The sequence below is a fragment of the Triticum aestivum genome, chromosome 5A, assembly GCF_018294505.1.
Source record: "Triticum aestivum cultivar Chinese Spring chromosome 5A, IWGSC CS RefSeq v2.1, whole genome shotgun sequence".
In the NCBI taxonomy this organism is placed as follows: Eukaryota; Viridiplantae; Streptophyta; class Magnoliopsida; order Poales; family Poaceae; genus Triticum; species Triticum aestivum.
Window position 1 is genome coordinate 405,145,654 of NC_057806.1, and position 19,601 is coordinate 405,165,254.

At 49.9% G+C, this 19,601-nt stretch overlaps 2 protein-coding genes across 2 annotated transcripts; one reads left to right on the forward strand and one right to left on the reverse strand.

Annotated features, from left to right (window-relative positions):
* The first annotated feature begins 2,465 nt into the window (after positions 1–2,465).
* Positions 2,466–3,803, forward strand: LOC123103650 (uncharacterized). Its single transcript, XM_044525299.1, has 3 exons — positions 2,466–3,014; positions 3,188–3,306; positions 3,405–3,803. The coding sequence occupies exons 1-3, from the start codon at positions 2,714–2,716 to the stop codon at positions 3,576–3,578; spliced, it is 594 nt and encodes a 197-aa protein (XP_044381234.1). The 5' UTR covers positions 2,466–2,713; the 3' UTR covers positions 3,579–3,803.
* Positions 3,804–5,441: 1,638 nt separating this feature from the next.
* Positions 5,442–8,872, reverse strand: LOC123103651 (uncharacterized). Its single transcript, XM_044525301.1, has 4 exons — positions 8,729–8,872; positions 5,992–8,112; positions 5,849–5,915; positions 5,442–5,760 (listed from the first exon to the last, which is right to left on the reverse strand). Exon 2 carries the CDS (start codon positions 8,108–8,110, stop codon positions 6,794–6,796), a length of 1,317 nt encoding a protein of 438 aa, XP_044381236.1. The 5' UTR covers positions 8,111–8,112; positions 8,729–8,872; the 3' UTR covers positions 5,442–5,760; positions 5,849–5,915; positions 5,992–6,793.
* Between the last annotated feature and the right edge of the window lie 10,729 nt (positions 8,873–19,601).

The following is a 19,601-nucleotide window of genomic DNA, read 5'->3' on the forward strand; positions in this document are numbered from 1 at the left end:
CGGCCTACCGCCAGGGACTTTGGCGGTAGGAAACATCGCTACCGTCAACCAGGCTGGCGGTAGCCTGCACAACCCTACCGTCAAGGTGCTTGGCGGTAGACACGAGCACGCATTATTTCAATACTTAGGAGGTTTTTGGTGGTAGGGCATGCAACCCTACCGCCAGAGTCCTTGGCGGTAGGCTGTTATCCCCTACCGTCATGGTCCCTGGCGATAGCAAAAGAGTTAGATCTTGAATTTTTTTCAAACTAGGATCAGATCTCAAATAGATTTGAAAAAAGAGTCAAAACATGAAATTTAGCCTCTTGCGGGTGCTCGCCGCTCGGATAGATGAAGTTACGATAGCACTCTGCAAAAAGAAGTGAAAGGAAGGGTCGAAGGAAGGGCCTTGTAACATATACGATGTGGCTACTACAGATCGTAGTACTGCTGGTACACGTAGGTGGTTTGAGGCGTGAGAGGATCTCCCGGCCGGATTCACCGCGTCCTCTCACGCCTACGCAGGCATGCAGGTGCAGCACACGCCGGCCCGGGGCCTGGTGTGGCGTGCCCATGCCGTGGTGGCCCACATGCAAGCATCTGAGGCTCAGAGGTGGGCCCGATGACAAGGTCCACGCTGGCACGTCACCGCCTCATGTCAGGTTCTCGATCCCCTCGTCCTATGCTAGAGCCAGTGACCGACCACTCGGCCACCCACGGCCATTGGACAATGCATCAAGATTAGGGAGTTGTAGCTCGGGGTTTATCCCTCCCATTATACGTCTGGACTGACACGATGTGATGAAAAGGAACGGGAAGAAGCAGTAGTATGAATGAAGAATGATGAAAAGGAGGAGGGAAGCCGCCGGATAATGTGTAATAGTACTACTACTTGAAATAAAAAAAGAATTACGTACGAAGCAGATAAGCACAAATGCGAAGCCGAACTAGATACTACGTCACGCCCGGTTTCTCTGACCGTTGCGAGCCGGCTTTGAGGGCCGCTGCAGGTGCGAGCACAGCGAGTACTGCTTATCCGACGACGTGCTAACCAAAGGAGTTAGTCGGACGAGCACTATTTCTTCTCATGCTAATAATGATTCAAAGCTAGTAGGAGTATTTGATCGAGGAGATGATATGTTATAATAAAACCTGAAAAGAGCTCCGTCGTAAAGTGATTGTGACCCTACTAACAACCACTTGTTATCCTCACTCCTCAGCCACCTCGTCTATACTCTGCTTCTCATTAAGAAAAATATATTGTATTGTTTAGAGTGAGAACAGATGAAGAAGCCATTGGGTCTCTGGCAGGCAAACAGTTTGTTAGTAGGAGTAGCTTTTTGTAGACTACTGTGTGTGTGTGATGTCGTTTGCATGCCGCTTTTACCCGCACGTTCGGTAGCCAAAATGGCATACCAGTATTATATATAAACAAACAATTAGTAATTGTTATTTCCAGTCTCTTCTACGGAGGTTATCGCGTGCAATCAGCTAGTATTTGTACCCCTGTGGTACGTGCTCTCTGCACATTGGACACGGCCAGTATTTTTTTCATGGGGAAAAGTCAAGTCAAAGTGAGGGCAAACCTAAGGATAGTATAAGGAAAACGCTTTCCTTCAGCCGACTGATGCACGCGCAGAGTCCGTCTCCTGCGTAGCTATCAAATCGATTTTGATCAAGTGCTCAGGCAATTACGCTGGCCACCAGTCCGTGCATGTAGGGTTTCTTTTGCAACTGTTTCAGAAGGTTTCTACAGCAGAGGTTTTATTTTCAGAAAATAAAACAGATGTGTGTTGAAGTTTTTTCGGCAACATGATCTAGTTTTAGAAAATTTCTGCAATAGAGGTCTTGTTTCAAAAAGAAAAGAAAAATGGATCGGCAGTGAAGATTTTTCTTTTGCAACAAGGCTCTTGTTTCAAAAGCATATCCCAGGTTGCAGAAAGCGTCGGAGAAGTGCCCGGTGTTAGAGCATACGAGGTGATGCATTGCAAGACGGTGCATGTTTCAGAAACATAGATTCAGTTGCAGAAACCGCAAGAGGAGTGCCCGGTGTGAGAGCTCATCGTCGTCGTGCTGAAGTAGAGGCAGTTGCTCGGGATGCTGGGTCAGAGGAGGTGCAGCAACTCTGGCGGCCGGCGGCGCTCCATGGCTGAGGCGCTCAGGCCATGTCGGGGCAGCGCTACTGTCTCGGTGAACCTTTGCCACAAGGTCCTTGTTGCGAAGCCCCTAAGTGCAACAAGCTAGCTGTTGCGAAGGTCCTCGGTTGGCTGGGAGGGTGAATCGGATGGCTGTTTTGGGTGGCATCAGACGGCTGCCGAGGCGGTTGATCTAATCGATTTATCACCCGACGGATGTGCAGTGCCCAGAGTATAATACACAAAAAATATTTCATGGAACGCACTACCCCTCAAATTTTGAAAAAAATTCAGTTTTTTTTTAAATGTTCAAAACTAGGTCTGTGCAGTGGTGCTCTACCATTTGGCCATTTTGCAGTGTGCTGAGACGAGAGCCGAGACGAAGGCAGCCAAAACTGCCCTCCTCTCCTCCTCATGGCCGGCGCCTTTTCCCTTCACCACATTTAACGCCACCACCTCCCTCGAAACGGCAACTGCGTGACCTTCTGCCCTCCTCTCCTCTCTGCTCTGCTCCTCCACCACCACCTCCCTCCTCCCCCAGAGCTCACCAGACGCCACTAGCTCCGCCGGCAGAAGCGAGGCGCGGGGGCGCGCGCGCGATGGGCAACTGCCAGGCGGCCGAGGCGGCGGAGGTCATCATCCAGCACCCCGGCGGCAAGGTGGAGCGCCTCTACTGGCCCACCCCGGCCGCCGAGGTCATGAAGACCAACCCCGGCCACTACGTCGCGCTCGTCATCCTCCGCCTCTCCCCCGACGACAAGGCGGCCGCGGGGGACGAGGCCGCGGCGGCGGCCGCCGTCGCAGGCGCCGGCGCCGCAGCGAAGATCACCCGGGTCAAGCTCCTCAAGCCCAAGGACGTGCTCCACCTCGGCCAGGTCTACCGCCTCATCACCGCGCAAGGTTCGTCTACAGTCCTCCACTCCTCACTGCGTCCATCGACATCGATAGCCGCCGCGCTCGCCTTCCTTGTCGTCCATGGCGTGGAGCAGCGCGTTTCTGCGCCTGGATTCCGCCGTTCGTTGCAGCAATCTACTGTAGTTCTAATCGATGCTCGTTGGTGTCGCGCTGCGCAGAGGTGACCAAGGCGCTGCGGGCGAGGAAGGACGACAAGATGCGGCGGTGCGAGGCCATCAAGCAGCAGCACGACCAGCTCCGGCGCGGCGACGGGGCGGAGCAGGGCGCCTCGGACAAGGTCAGTGCCTCCCCATTCTCCTGGTGATAATCTCCTCTTCCTATCTGAAACTGCACGAAGCAGTATACTGATTCCTATACGCGCTCCTGCCTCCTCAGGACGCGAACGCGAACGCGAAGCAGCGGGTGGAGAAGGACCGGCACCGGGGCTCCGGCGGCGCGCAGCCGGCCGGTGGCGGCAGAGGCCGGCACTGGCGGCCGTCCCTGCAGAGCATCTCCGAAGCCGCGGCGGGGCAGAGCAGCAGTAGCATCTCTGAATCCACTGCGAGCTAATCGCCGGATTAACAATCCGCTTTTCTTCTCCTTTCTTTTGTTTTTCTTAGTAGTATAAAAGTGCTTGGAGTTGGGACCTACCAGACCAGAAGAAAAAACCTGTAAAAATCAGAGTACCAGAGCAGCAGCAGCAGCAATAGGAACGAAGCTTGTTTCATCTCTCGTGTACTGTAGTAATTATTGCCGTGGTGAAACTGTGAGTGCTTTCGATGGAGTGGCTTGCAACCTCGCAATCTCAAAGCCTCTTTTGAATTGATGAAACACCCGAATTTCCCCCAAATTCTCGCGACTTAGGTTAGTAAATCTAATTAATAATAAGAGCATAAAGACTTTCATTCTAGAATTTTTTCAAAAATCCAAAAAGCCTTTTCTATTTATCCATTTTAATTTCATCATTAAATAGAAACCCTTCTGGGTTTTTTTCATTCTATCGAAAGAATTTTCAAAAATCAAATGAGGAATTAATTAGAAAAAAATTAGTTCTATAATTGCAAGTTAGAAAAAATAAGTCCAACTCTTCCAAGTAGCGTTTCTATTGGGCAGCAAAGCAAGAGTTTATTGTAAAAAAGAGTTGAAAACGACACAAGCAGACGAAGTCTATTTTAATGAATACTCTAACGTTCCTAAATTTTATGGGCTTTCCCAAAATCCACGATTCCCGGCAATAATTTCGCCTGTTTGTATGCGGCATTGCGAGTTGTACATGAGCGGAAAGGAAGCGTACTGCAAAAAAAAAAAAAAAACGCTGTTTGTTTTACCATGCACGGCACGTCGCTTGCAAAAATCAGCAGATTTCCGTGTGTTTCGGCAATCTGCTGCTGGAATCAAACCGTACCGCTAGTAGTCACTGATGGCGACAATGCTGCATTGATCAACCGCAAGATCGAGGCTCCAGATGAACTCGAGCCCGTTTTGAATTTTCAGGAAGATAGCACATGCGTTTCCAGTGTTCCAGAGCGTAAAAAACTCGGGAGCCGAGGACAACAGCGGCACCACTGCTGGTGATTCTGCACTGTTTAGTTTATCTGCTACATATGCTAACTATAACCAGTGACAGTCGTCCAGTCCACTTGGATAGAGCTGAGGGTCAGGGCGATGCCGTTGCCACTTGCCAGGCCGGACAGGCGCCGCCCAACGATGCCCGCCAGCGCCAGTCGAGCTCCAGCGGGGCTCCCGTCGGGCAGAGGCCACCGCCGCACGTGTGGCTCCGCGCATCGGCGCTGCTCCGGCCGCCCACCGCTCGGGATCCGGTCTCGCCTGCTGTCCCGCACGCCGCACAAGGGTCAGGGTCAGGGTCACGGCCAGTCTCTGCATTTGGAACAACTGAAACTGAAGCTGAGCTAATAAAGAACTGGTGCTGATTGTACTGAGATCCGGATCCACAGGCCACGGCCAGTGCAGCAGGCCAGTGATCGCGCTTAGTTTTAGCCCGCGAGGCCAATCCCAACCTCTGAAAACAGTATTCCAGACATGTTATCTATGCGATCATCAGGACATTTGTGCCAGTCGCGCGTCGCGGTTCGGTTCGAGCCCGAGCCGCGACGCGCGAAGATGTCTTCTGTGCGTGCCTGGTCCCTTGAGATGTTCCAGATCCAGATCTTACAGTTGCGTGCGTTGGTGTGGGGTGATTAATTGGTGATCTAGCTAGAGTTGTGATCCCATGCATCCTGGCTCATGATTAAGTGAAGTGGCGAAAGCCTGATTAGCTGCGGCGTGCGTTGCTCAAAAAGGGCGGGGTGGTGGTGTATCATTGTTGAGACAAAAGCCTCCGCTTTTTTGACCAACAAATCAATCAAACCCGTGCCAGAAATTGCAAAAAAAAGGGAGCACCAGAAGAGGACTCGAGGGTAGAGGAATGTGCTGCAAGCACTAGAAGATGGCAGTAGTATATATAGTTGGGCATATGAACATCATGATCAGGTATCATTGGATGAGATGTTGACAAAGTATCTGAAAACTAGAAGTGGAAATTACTGATAGGCTCCCCAGTCCACGGCACATACGTACAAAAGCGCCATTACACCTCCACCATCATCAGTAACTAAATGTCTAAAACTACTCATAATCATAGCTGCTAAGTGATAACAGGATGCATTCCCTAAAACCGTCTAAACAAATGTCGCCCTTCACACATTTCTCGTCTTTGAATCCGGCGTCTCCTTCCAAAAAGATAAACAGGATCCTGCATCAGAAAGGTAACTGTTGAGCCATAGCTTAGTACTACTAGTTCTGAATCGGATTGCCATGTGTAAATTTGAAAAGGGTCTTACATGGAAGATTAAGAAGGCCCAAGTACTCAGTCCGAAAGATCGCTGGTTGAGACCTTGCTTGCAGAACCTAGGGTTACACAATGTATGGTTAATACGAGAACGTGACAGGACATCAATGAGAAAAGCGAGAGAGTAGAACGTACGGTTAGGTCCGAGCCAATCTTGAGTACAGACAAGCTGCTCAACCCAGTGCTTATGACCTGACTCACAAATTGCAAGTCCGGCAGTCGTTGTTGCTACCTCATAATCGCATCTGTATGGCATAGCCAATATATCGCGTGCCATCCGAGCAATTGTAGGATAAGTCAGGTTATGTTCCTTCCACCACTGAAGAACACTCGTCTGGCCTCTACAGTAGCTTGGCTCATGCAAGTACTGGTCAAGTTCTATCATCGGTCGCCCCTTATTACATTTGTCTCCATAATCGCCACAGCATGCAAATGGCGCATCATCTTCATTCATACCATCTTCAATGATAACAGTTTCCTTGCTAGTTTTGGACCCAGAAGTGCAGCTAGGGTCTTCCACCTGACCAGAATATTCATAGAAGAGACTGAGCAATGTATCATGGACATCCTTTTTATAGCCATCTTTTTCATTTTTACAGAGGTAACCGCTCCTAGACTTGATGTGTTTCAGGCCGTATGAAGGATCCATGGCTATAGTCATACATAAATGTAAGCAACAGAGTTTCCAATATTTCTTGAACTTCTGCTGCATCTTCTTTAGCATATTGGAAAATGATCCATCCACATAGCTCTTAACCCCACGACGCAAATCATGCTTCACATCCCTAATCGCATCAAACAAGTGCACTGGACCACGAAGACTCTTGCTTGTGTCCATGTACTGATGAAACTCTTCCAAGGTCTCACACATCTTACGCTCTTCGCCCCAGTCTTCCTGAGATGGTGCGTATTTGTAGTTGGGATACCGCACTGCAGACTACTTAGGACCCATCATAGGTTTAGAACAGTTTGCTGATTTCTCCATGATTTTTTCAAGTTCATCCAGCCCCACCTGAATAACCTGATCAAGTAAATGAGTTCCACGACGCACCACAAACAAGCTCTGGTTTGCAAAGGTTGAGTTCTCTTTCATGAGCTGTGCTTTGACACTTGAAGCCACTGAATCATCAATAAATGCATCATCCAGTACAATGCTGAAAACTTTTCCACAAAGACCCCAATCTCGGATGGCCAGCAATATGGCTTCACCCAGTTCTTCTGCATTGCAAATAGTATCCATGGCACGAAATGTGATGATCTTTTGTTGCCTCTCCCATTCATCATCAATGTAATGAACACTCAAGCACAAGAAAGCCGAGACTGGATCGTAGTGCCAAACGTAAGCACTCAAGCATACCCGACTGCGAAGGGCTGCAAGCTTCTCCTTCAGCTTGGCCTTTTCATTGTCGAACAAATCCAAAAATGTAGATATCAAGTCAGCATAGGATGGCATCTTGACCACGGGATTCAAGAAATCCACAGACTTCCTGAGTCCTCCATGGTCCATCATCGAGGGCAGGTAACCGTGCAAGGCCAATTTCCTAACAAGCTCACCATGGGATCCATCCTGACCAACATCCTGATTCTTCAGTTTTATGGCAGTAGGAATGGCCTCGTGTTCAGGCAATGCAAGTTCCTCATGGGACTGATTCTTTACATTCTTGTTGATGGGATTGTCAGGGAAGGCATCATTTTCCTGCTCAGCTGTAGCTAGTTCGTCATGAGACCCATTTTGATCAACTTGTTGACTCTTTGTATTTCTGTCAGTGGGAACATCAGGCAAGGCAAGATCATTCTGCTCAGGCGATCCAAGTTCCTCATGAGACCCATTCTGATTACCCTCATGGCTCTTCCGATTAGTGTCATTGTGAAGCAAAACAAGATCCTTCTTCTCAGGCCTTGCATCTGCTGTGCCCAAGCATTTCTTCTTGCTAGTGGGAAAGAACGATAGCTTCTTCTGCGTCGGATCAGAGCCAGCTGCTGCTGTACTCTTCCGTTGTGTTGGCCTCTTCTGGGCCCGGGGGCCGCACATGGCATGGTGTTTAAGCAGGTTGCTAGTGCCATTTGTGCTGTTGCTATTGAAGACCAGGTGGCAATGCATGCACTCAGCCTTCGCGACCTTCCCACCAACGTAGATGGGTGTGAAGTCTTCCCACGCCTTCGATCGGAGCCTTTTCGGGTTTGCGCGGGAGTGGCTGCCATTGTTGTGGTCTTGTGCCACCATGTTTTTGTCACTGCTAACTTCCTGTTCCATGCCTAGGCATAAGAAAAGGTAGAACCAGTAAAAATTTAGCCATTTGAAAAAAAATGCGTGTTGATATTTCAGCATTCCCTTATAATTTTGAACAAGTTCTCTGTGGAACTTTAAGCAAACAAATTAGCAAATGGTCGATTACTTTAAAAATTGATCGAGAGACCGAGTTTGGACTTAGGGGATAACAGTTACTCCCTCCGTTCCGATTTAATTGTCGTGATTTTAGTTCAAATTTGAACTAAAATCACGACAAGTAAATCAGAACGGAGGGAGTAGAAGAACAATGGGAGCGCAACAGAAACCACCGATGCCATTCAAACTGATCAAATGGAATTTCGTTGCTGCTTCTAATCTGATGCCATCGGTACCATTTTTCATCCCCCCCCCCCCTCTCTCTCTCCTCCCTGCCGAGCCATATGCGAGAATGACATTGTTGATCCATATGTACACAGGTCGGGAGATGCAATTTTATCCGTGGCAAGTTGACCAATCAGATCTGACGCACATATCAAACGAACAGGAAAGGGCAAAATCTACCGAGAAAACCAGTCATGGGTGACAGGCTGACAGCATTATCTACAGAGAAGAAACGGAACAAGAATTCCAGAAGGCGCATACCGCTGGCCGGGAGGCGGCAGGTCAGAGTAGAGCTGGATTACGATCGCTGCCGTGTTTCTTCTGCGCCTTCGGGGAGGATGAGACCAAGAGGGGATTGAGATTTTTGTTGCCTTCTTTCTTTTTACCTCGGCGGCGGAAGAGAGGGGGCCGTGGAGGGAGAAGTGAAAAAGGAGAGAGCCTTTCGCGCCGCTTTTCCGCGCGCAATCGCTGCGCCTCATGCCATATGGGCTACTGGGCTTACCATGTAAACAGGCCATACCCGAAAAGGCGGGACGTTTCGGCCGAGTGGATGGATTTGTTTCTAGAGTATTTCTTTGCGTAAAAAAGTCTACATTGAATTCTCAAAAAACAAAAACTACTAGCAAGATGCCCGTGCATTGCACGAAACATCAAGATGCACTTTTTTATAAAACACATGTTGTGATTGACTCATACAGGAATAATCCCATGTGTAAAAACTAATAATATCTCGAGAATTTCATCGGAAAAATGGTATCGCGAGAATTTCATCGAGAAAATGATATCCCGAAAAAGATGAGAGATAAGGTGAGGAGGAGTTGGGTGTGGCGGTGACTGGTGGTCGGACTGGGCGGAGGCATGGGGATGGATGGCGATGCCAGCGGCCACCATGCCAGATTGTTCCAGAGACTTCCTTTTTTAATTGCTCAGCAATGAGGTTGTGGGAGATAATGATGAACGAGGCAAGGCCTTATCTGTAAATGTGGAGATAGGTGCGGATATTTTTTGTAAAATTGTCATAGTTTACTTTCTATCAGTCAGATATAGATCAGACGGTCTATATTATAAGATGGCAGACACACCATCACCATCAACTCGGTTTTTTGTAAGAGTAGAGACATTGAAGCCCCTGGACTGCCGAACGACCACCACTGTCACCAAAGACAAGCCACAGACCCGACCTTGTCGGTGACAGCCTGCACACGAATTTTGATCTAAAAACAAGTGCAAACATATTTTACTTTCATAATTTTGGATTTCATTATTCAAAATAAACATTTTATTCAGTGGAAAATATAAAAAAATTAGTACCATTGTGAAATATACGGCACTATGCATACGTTAAACATATGTTTACGGGCTATTAAGATTGTTATTATAAAAGCGGTCGCATGGGTCTATTAGCCAATAATGGCACACATACGGACGCAAAATCGATAGACGCGCGACTTTTTGGGAATAAAAGCTCACGGCATTGCTCACAATCTAATCGATTCACTTGCAAGCAGTGTACATGATTTTCTGGTGACATTTCTTTGTTTCGCCGTGCATGTGTTTCCTAGTGACGCCTTGTTCAGACAGCTGTGACCGAAATCTTTAGCTGATTTATTATGGGCAATGATACGCGCCGGCTTTGGCCGGTCAGCGTGCGTACGTTGGATTAAAGACATCATACGGGATGCGGAGTTTCTGCACCCGAGCTCAAATGAGCTCAGGTGAACAGTAAAATCAAAACTAAATCAAAAAAATTTCAAAAAAAACCAATTTTTTTTTAGAGAAACATTGACAAAAATTTTAAGTGCATGCAAAAATTCATCATGAAATCACATTTCTAGAAGGCGTGGCAAAAGAAAAACAAAATCAGTACTCTGAAAAAGCTACTTTCAACAGCATTTTGGAGCACTGAATTTGTTTTTTTTTGCCACGCCTTACAGGAATATAATTTCATGATGAATTTTTGCAAGCACTTAGAACTTTTGTTAATGTTTCTCCAAAAAAAAATTTAAAATTTTTTGAATTTTTTTCGTTTTTTTCGATTTTACTCGGGAGCAGAAAGGCACTTTCGCATCCTGCGTCGTTAGATTTCCTTGTCTCCTCGTCGTGAACCTCTGATCTGAACACAAGCAAAAAAGAAAAAGAACCCCGCACAGCTCGCCGGTCCAACGCGCCGCCCGCTCTTGCCGGCCACCGGCGCCCGCCGGTGCTTGTCCTCGATTAGCCGCGCCGCCCGCACTCGCCAGACACCATGCTCCATGTTGGATTTAGAACGTAGATCAAATCGCCGGAGTGTAGGTCCGACGTGCAAAGCTAACTTGCAAGCAAGCAGCTTAATTGATCTACAGTATCACATGCACGATGCGCTAGCTTCAACTGGATTCGAGTCGGTCGTTGGAAACTCTAGGCGGAAGCTCTCATAAACAGACCTGGGCGACAAAATCACTCGACGGTTGCAACTTTTTTGCACGCCGGTCGTAGCTTCTGGGCTTGTCGGTGGTAGCTTTTTTGTTGCCGGTTGCAGCTTTTTTGTTGCCGGTTGCAGCTTTTGTGCTCGACGGTTGTAGCTTTTTTCGTCATCGGTCACAGCTTTCGTGCTCGCTGGTCACATTTTTTTTGTGACGGGTTGTAGCTATGAATTGCACGGTTGCAGCTTCACCATCGCCGGCCGAAGCATCATTGTAGCATTGGTCTTTGCCAGTTCCAGCACCCGCCAATGCCGGTTGTAGCTTCCGTGGAAATGCGAGCCTCTATGAAACTTTTTTCCATTGCCGGTCATCGGTTGAAGCTTTATTATCTACTGTTGAAGCTTTTTCTATCAGTGGTTGTAACTTTTTCTGTTGCACATTGTCTGGTTGAAGCTTTTTTCATCTAGGGTTGAAGCTTTTTTCATCTAGGGTTGAACCTTTTCTGTCAACGGTAGCAACTTTTTCTGTTGCATAGTGCCTGATTGAAGTTTTTTCATATAAGGTCGAACCTTTTTCTGTCAACGCTTGCAGCACTGGCCGCCCCCCCCCCCCCCCCCCGCTTCCGCCACATCCGGTTGAAGCTTTTTCGTAGACGGTTTTAGCTTTCTTAGGTGCCGGTTGCAGCTTTGCGGTTGCATGGAGCTGGTTGTAGCACACATGCAGGAAAAAAAAGAAGCAACACTAATTTCAACAAAAAATGTCACCGGTTCTAGCAAAAGATCTCTCTGGTTGTAGCATCGGCGGGGGAGCAGTATGAGGTGCTTGGGGAAGGAGATGCTTGCAGCGTTGGGGGAGGGGGTGCTCACAGAAGTAGCAGGAAGTTGTGCCGTCGGCACTGACGAGCTGACTGTGTGTAACAAGAGAGAAGAGAAGCAACAAGGCAAGAGGAAGAAGAAAGCAGAGAATTTTTTTAACGCAAAAGACATAAGAAAAGGGACATCTCGCTTGAAGGCCCATCAAACTCGTGTGGCCCAGTCCGCTTCCGCGTACACAAGCGAGCGAGCGAGGGGCAACCGGCCGAGCGCTCGGCCGGTCGTCTGTCTGGAAACGTTTCCCATTTATTATTGATACTGTTGTTGTTAAAAGGAAAGAGGCCAATGAATTTCAAAAACTACAAGCCATCCCTAAGGGTCACCCTTTTGACAACCCCGTAATTTTTTTACGAAAATGCTAAAAATCCGACAACAGAATTTTAGACAAGGCAACTCAAACATTTTTCATGGTAATTTATAGTGGCGTGAGGATGCAAATTTAGTTTGCAAGCACGAATGTTTTGGCAAAACAATGAACTGGCGCGGATTTGCCATCCGTGGCAAACACAACTTGCCATGAAAAAGCATTCAATTTGCCATGCCTAAAAAGCTGACGTACACTAGATATTCGGGTCCAAATTTTATAAACAGAAATTTTAGAGAGATGGAAACGAGGATTCTAATTGTGGAAGTGGCATAAATCTGATTAGCAGCGCCCTGAAAGGCTGAGTGCATCACATTGTTGAGAAAGCCTCATTACACCTCACTAGTAACTGAGAAACTACTGTTAACTACATTTGACAAATCAACTTAGCATGCTGCCTCCAAAACTGTCGAAAAAGGAGCCCCTGTCTGCCCAATGTCTCGTATTAGCCTCCTGCATTAGCAAGGTTGCTAATGAGGCTGCCTCTTGGCCGCACAGTGGAAAGGGTCGGAGAGCAAGCTGACGGAGACGGGCGACTGAGAAGGCGACTGAGAAGGCGACTCCAGGTCTCCGCCGACGGCCACTCCGGCCACGGCGCTGTAACGCCCTCGATGCGGCTATATCTCCCACGTGTCGAAGCACGACTTAGAGGCATAACCGCATTGAAAGCAATGTCGCAAATGAGGTAATCTTCACACAACCCATGTAATACATAAGGGAAAGAGATACATAGTTGGCTTACAATCGCCACTTCACACAATTACATGAATAAAGCATTACATCATCCAGATACAATCAAGGTCCGACTACGGAACCAAAATAAAAGAAGAACCCCAAATGCGACAAAGGTCCCCGATCGACCCCAACTGGGCTCCACTACTGATCAACTAGAACGAAACAACACAAAGGGCAAGATCTTCATCGAGCTCCTCCTTAAGCTTGGTTGCGTCATCTGCACGGTAACATAGGCACCTGCAAACTGGTTTTGGAAGTATCTGTGAGCCACGGGGACTCAGCAATCTCGCACCCGCGAGATCAAGACTATTTAAGCTTATAGGAAGGATGGAGTAATGAGGTGGAGCTGCAGCAAGCGACTAGCATATATGGTGGCTACAATCGCAAAAGAGAGCGAGAAGAGAGGGCAAAGCACGGTCGATAAAAGTATGATCAAGAAGTGATCCTATAGCAACCTACGTCAAGCATAACTCCAACACCGTGTTCACTTCCCGGACTCCGCCGAGAAGAGACCATCACGGTTACACACGCGGTTGATGTATTTTAAATAAGGTCAACTTCGGGTTTTCTACAACCGGACGTTAACAAATTCCCATCTGCCCATAATCGCGGGCACGGCTTTCGAAAGATAATACCCTGCAGGGGTGTCCCAACTTAGCCCATGACAAGCTCTCACGGTCAACGAAGGAATAGACCTCCACCCGAGACACTCCGATCAGACTCGGTATCCCGGTACAACAAGACATTTCGACAGGGTAAAACTAAACCAGCAACACCGCCCGAATGTGCCGACAAATCCCGATAGGAGCTGCACATATCTCTTTCTCAGGGCACACTCAGATGAGAAATCCGTACAACTAAAACCAAACCTCGAGTTTCCCCGAGGGGGCGCTGCACAGGGCTCTAGTTCGGACCAACACTCAGAGGAGCACTGGCCCGGGGGGGTTAGAATAAAGATGACCCTTGAGTCTGCAGAACCCAAGGGAAGGTGGTAGGTTGTTAGTGCAAATGGTAAAACCAATGTTGGGCATTGCTGGAAGAGCTTTACTTAAGGCGAACTGTCAAGGGGTTCCCATTATAGCCCAACCGTGTAAGGAACGCAAAATCCGGGAACATAACACCGATATGACGGAAACTAGGGCGGCAAGAGTGGAACAAAACACCAGGCATAAGGCCGAGCCTTCCACCCTTTACCAAGTATATAGATGCATTAATTAAATAAGATATATTGTGATATCCCAACAAGTAAACATGTTCCAACAAGGAACAACATCTCCATGTTCCAACAAGGAACAAACTTCAATCTTCACCTGCAACTAACAACGCTATAAGAGGGGCTAAGCAAAGCGGTAACATAGCCAATCAACGGTTTGCTAGGACATGGTGGGTTAGAGGTTTGACATGGCAATTTGGGAGGCTGACAAGCAAATGGTAGGCATCGTAGCATTGGCATAGCAAAAGAGCGAGCAAACTAGCATAGCAAAGGTAGTAGTGATTTCGAGGGTATGATCATCTTGCCTGAAATCCCGCAAGGAAGAAGAACGAGTCCATGAAGAAGACAAACGGTTGTAGACGAACAAATCCTCACAACTCCGGAACGAAACCGAAGCTAACGAGAGAAGCAACCCGGAAAGAAACAAACAACATAGTAAACAAACATCACATAAACATGGCATGATGCGCAAACAAGTATGATGCATGTCCGGTTTAATGAGGCATGGCATGGCAATGTGCACAAACAATCCTACAAATTAAATGGAGCTCAATATGCAACGAGTTGCATATTGACGAAACACCACGATAAGTTATTTAGTTTGATCCCGTTTATGTACCCAACAATATTAAATGTTGTTAAGCATGGCAAGAGGGTGAAGCAAATGAAAACTACCTATCTAGTCAAGGTTAAATGAGGCCGGAAGCAACAAACAACAATTCCGGAGAATCCCCATATCATTTAGCAATTTAAAGCAAACAACAATTTTAAACATTTTAATTGTTGTTATCATGATGCGGATGACATATACAAGTTTTATGCAATTTTATGAAAATGTTGACATGAGCATGTTAAGAAGCATTAGTCGCCATGGCGGAAGGAAAAAAGGTGCCACAGCGGTGAAACAAAAATGGTGCCACGGCAACATATCCGAAAATGATGCCACGGCAACATATCGGTTCCGGTAGCTCACGGAGAAACCGGTGCAAAAGGAAGTGAGCGAGTCATGCAAGATGGTGGGGGTGATCCCGACTACCGGGTTGCCACGGGACGGTGGCATGGCAATAGAGGAACGTGCAAAGACAATTCGGTCACGGTGCAAAACTCGAGCATCTCATACATGCAAGGGCATCTCATCGCGGTCGTCTCGGGTTATACCTTCGAAGCATTCAAACGGGACGGTTCGCGTTCGTCGAGGGAAGTAGTCGTTCACGGGGCGTAGTGGAGGTAGACGTTCACGGGTCGTCGTGGGAAGTAGTCGTACACGGCGTAGTGGAAGTAGTCGTTCACGGGTCGTAGTTGTACACGTCGGCGGCAGAGGAAGTAGTGGTACACGGCCGTAGATGTACTTGGCGATCCGAAGGGGTACTTGTACTCGCATCCTCATGGAAGTAGTCGTTCGGGCTCCCGTGCGGACTTGGTGGTGGTGTACTTGGCGAATCCACGGGTGTCAGTAGTTGTACACGGGTCTTCGGCGTCAAGGTACTTGGCGATCTCATGGATGACAGAGGCATGGTGCAGGGTCGACGGGAGCAGGAGGTGCACAGAGGGATCGGTGTGCAGGGGGTCGCTGGGCCTTGGCGCAGGCTGCAGCCCACGGCAAAGCAGAGGAGGCGTAGAGAGCATAGCCAACACGGCTGGGACGAGCAGCGAGGTAGGAGAAGCGGGGCTTGTCGGTGGGGATGGCTGCCAGCGGTCGCGGGAGGGACGGCGGCCTGGTGGCGAAGCTTGACAGCAAGGCGGCCATGGCTGGCGCCGGGCACGAGGTGAGGAGGAGGACCAGAGGAAGGGGAGGCGGCAGCGGGGATGGCTGCGGGCGCCATGGTGGGCTCGCGGTGGAGGCAGGGAAGGAGAAGCAGGGCGCGGCGAGCTGCGGGTGGCCGGCGAGGAGGTGGAGGCGCGAGGCGGCGGGGTCGCGCTCGAGCAGATCGGGTGCAGGCGCGTCGAGGTCACCAACGGCGGCAGGGTTGGCGACGAGGATCCGGGCGACGGCGGCTCGGGAGCCTCTCGAGGCGGAGGAAGGCCACGATGCAGGGGAGAAGGAAGGGCGAGGTGGAGGCGCACAGGAGGGGAAGGAGGAGATCGAGGAGAGGGGCGATGGGATCGGGTGCGGCGCTGAGGGAGGACGAGGAGGGGGTTCGAGGGAGAGATAGAATCGGGGGAACAGGCTAGGGTTCTCAGCGGAGGCGGCTGAGCCTTAGGAGCAAATGGGCCGGCCTGGTTTGGGAGGCCCAGGCTGCTGGGTTCTCTTCTCCCACTCTCTTAATCTAAAAAGACAGAAAATAAAAGAGAGAAAGGTAAAAAGGAAGAGGGGTTTAAGGAATGAATTTGAACGGAAGGGCAATTTTCCTGGACTCACAAAAATGAGTTTAATCCAAGAAAATAGGAGTGGGCATGGATGCAAGGTTTAGATTCAAAAACATTTGAATTTAATTCAAATGGATGAATAGGAAGTGGAAGTTTGGAAGGCCCAAAAATGTTGAGAATTTTAGAGGAGCCACAATAAATGGAGAAAGAATTTTTGGCAAAGTTTGAGGAAAGGAATTGAGATAACAAAGGCATGGGGAATTATTTTGCAAGTGTGTCAAAGGTAATTCCACATCAATGGAATATTTTATAATAGCTCCCTAATATTGGGAGGATATGTTATAAAGAGAAGTCACCCTTCCCTCGATTTAAAAGGATCAAAGATCCATACAATTTATTTAGTTGAGTTTTTAAAAATTAATGATATGATGGCATGATGACATGATGCAAGGATAAATGCAACAAATAAAACAAATCACACGACGAAACTCGAAATAGCTGGAAGTCTTCTGGAGCGTCGGTCTCGGGGCGTCACAGGCGCCCACCACCACGGCCGTCCAGGCTGCCACCTCGGGCCTGGCCTAGCGCTTGCCTCTCTCACTCCCGCAATCTCTTCCTTTGGCTATGGCTGAGACCGGCGCCGGGGCGGCCGAACCTGCCCTGTACGGTGGGATCGCGCCAGGAAGGGACATCTCCGCCGCCAGCGACGCCGACATCCATCGGGGCTACTTGCTCCGTGGCGGGTTCTTGGCCTCCTCGACCCCCGACGCCCTGCGGAGAGCGGCTACCAATGGCGACTGGCCTCTTCATCGCTCGCCGGGGGAGGCTCTTCTCGAGTTCTCACTCACCTACTTCTCCTCTCCGGTATGTTCTCCTCTGTCCGCCGCATCCGCCCTCTCCTCGCCCACGCTGGTCTGGCTAGAGGTGCTGCTGCCTGTGCCGGCGCCGCCGCCGGCCGCTGTGGTGGCCTTGCTCAACGGTTGGATAGGCTCTCTTTTTGCTTACCCTTTAATTCATCAAGTTAGCGCTTGCTTATTCTCGTTTACTGTGGCCAACCGTAGTATTGCAAACTTTATTCTGTCGCTCCAAGGGGTTAATTACAAAGGGCTGGTTGTTCGATTCATAGCTAATCCCACTCCTGTTGGACACCCTTTGCCTCGTTTTTTCACGGCCCATGCAATCCCTTTTGCCGTATACGTCAACCGGACCCCTCCGTCCTTGACTGCCGCTGCTGTCTCGGTCAGAGCCGCATGCATTCCCTCTGACCCGCGTGCTACGCCGCTCCTGATCTCCGCTGCTCAGGGAGGCTAAATTTCGTGTTTTGACCCTTTTTCCAAACCTATTCGAGATCTGACTCTAGTTTAAATTTTTTTCGAGATCTAACTCTTTTGCTACCGCCAGGGACCATGGCGGTAGGGTATAACAGCCTACCGCCAAGGACCTTGGCGGTAGGGTTGCATGCCCTATCGCCAAAAACCTCCTAAGCATTGAACATAGTGCGTGCTTGTGCCTACCGCCAAGCACCTTGGTGGTAGGGTTGTGCAGGCTACCGCCACAGACTTTTGCGGTAGCGATGTTTCCTACCGCCAAAGCCTCTGACGGTAGGCTGTTAGACCCTACCGCCATGGACTCTGGCGATAGCAAAAGGGTCAGATCTTGAATTTTTTTCAACCTAGGGTCAGATCTCGAATAGGTTTCAGAAAAGGGTCAAAACACGAAATTTAGCCGCTCAGGGAGCGTATAATACGGCCGGCCTTCCCTCGTCACCACCTGCATCCCTCCCTAGCCTCAGCAGCTCCTGTAACATCCCCCGTGATCCTGTTTTGGCGGGGCCACCCCTACTCTCTGGGGCGCCACGTTGCTCGTCTGGGTCGTCTGCCGCGGCTGCTCGGGGTCCACTCTCCCTGAACGTCTCTGCGGAGGGAATCCTCCCACTTCCCATTGGCCCGCTGCAGTGGTTCCAGTTGGCCAGCGGCCCGGCGCCTGCGCTGCCTGCTAGGCGCATGCATGTTCCTATGATCAGGCAAGATCAGCCTCGTCCCACCTCACCTCCCTGCCATGCTCGGCCACACGTGCGTGCCCGCTCACGTCGAGTACCTGCCCATTCGGATCACCCTCTGCTGGACCTTTTTGCGCCTGGCATCCTGCCACGCCCCGCGCGCCCGCTACCGTGGTCAACTTCGACCCCTCCCCCTCTTCTGGATCAGGCCTCCCCCTCTCCTGCCATGCAGCTCATGTGCTGTGACAACAAGGAGCCCGAGACCGCCTGCCCCATGCCGCCTCGGCTGCCGCAGACCCAATCCGAGCGCGCCAGCCCTTTGGCTTCTTATGCCCATGCCCTCCTCACCTCTTCTTATAGCATGCAACCCCCCATCGCTCCTCGTCACTGCTTTTCCAACCCTCCCAAGAGGTTCAACGCCATGTCGCGCTGCTTCCGATGCTTGGCTCTCGACCACCAAGTGCGAGACTGTAGAGACCCCGTGAGATGCCGGAGATGCTGGCGGGTGGGCCACACCCAACATGGCTGCGCTGCTATTTTACCCCTCCACCCACCCTTCCACTTGTCAATCACCAGCCCGCTCCTAGCCTCCCCACTCCTCCCTCCTCCTCGCAAGCACCACAGAGCCCTCGCTCCACAACTCCACCTCCCAGCCACCCTCCCTCCGCTCCCATGGCCGACTTCATCCCGCTCGAGCTAGCTTCCTCCGAGGATGAGCTCGACCTGTCCCCCGCTCACACGCCCTCCCCCCGAGTGTTCTCCTTCCCGGAGCAGACCCAAGCCGCAGAGGTCGACGATGCGGCCGTCGACGAAGAGGAGGACCCAGACGAGGTTGAGTTCGAATCGGGGGAGGAGTCCACCGATTTGGATGCAACCCAATCCATGTTTCTCTCTTCCCCGCCTCGGCACCGTCGCGATTTCTCTGACGTTTTCATGCCATACACACCCATTGAGCACTTCCAAAACCTTGCTTTCGCCGTCGTCAACCCACCTCATCCCTCTCCCCAAGCTTACATTCACCGTGCGCTCCAAACCGAGGGTGGCAACCCACCTGTCCTCATTAGGGCCTCTTCCTATGGGGCCGGTCTTGTCGTTTACGGCTCGACCTATGAGAGAGAGATCCATCCTCAATAGTCCTCTCACGTGCCCTCTGAACACAGTCAACCTCGTCCACCATGAAGAAATCGTTTCCTTTTTCGCCTTGGCACGGTTTCTGCCCTCCACATCAAAGACTTCCCACTC

Excerpts from the sequence above, each read along its gene's own strand:
- LOC123103650 (XM_044525299.1), top strand. The coding sequence starts at position 2,714 with ATGGGCAACTGCCAGGCGGCCGAGGCGGCGGAGGTCATCATCCAGCAC. Across the intron at positions 3,015-3,187 it reads CCGCCTCATCACCGCGCAAG|AGGTGACCAAGGCGCTGCGG; the intron begins GTTCGTCTACAG and ends CGCGCTGCGCAG. Across the intron at positions 3,307-3,404 it reads AGCAGGGCGCCTCGGACAAG|GACGCGAACGCGAACGCGAA; the intron begins GTCAGTGCCTCC and ends CTGCCTCCTCAG.
- LOC123103651 (XM_044525301.1), bottom strand. The coding sequence starts at position 8,110 with ATGGAACAGGAAGTTAGCAGTGACAAAAACATGGTGGCACAAGACCAC.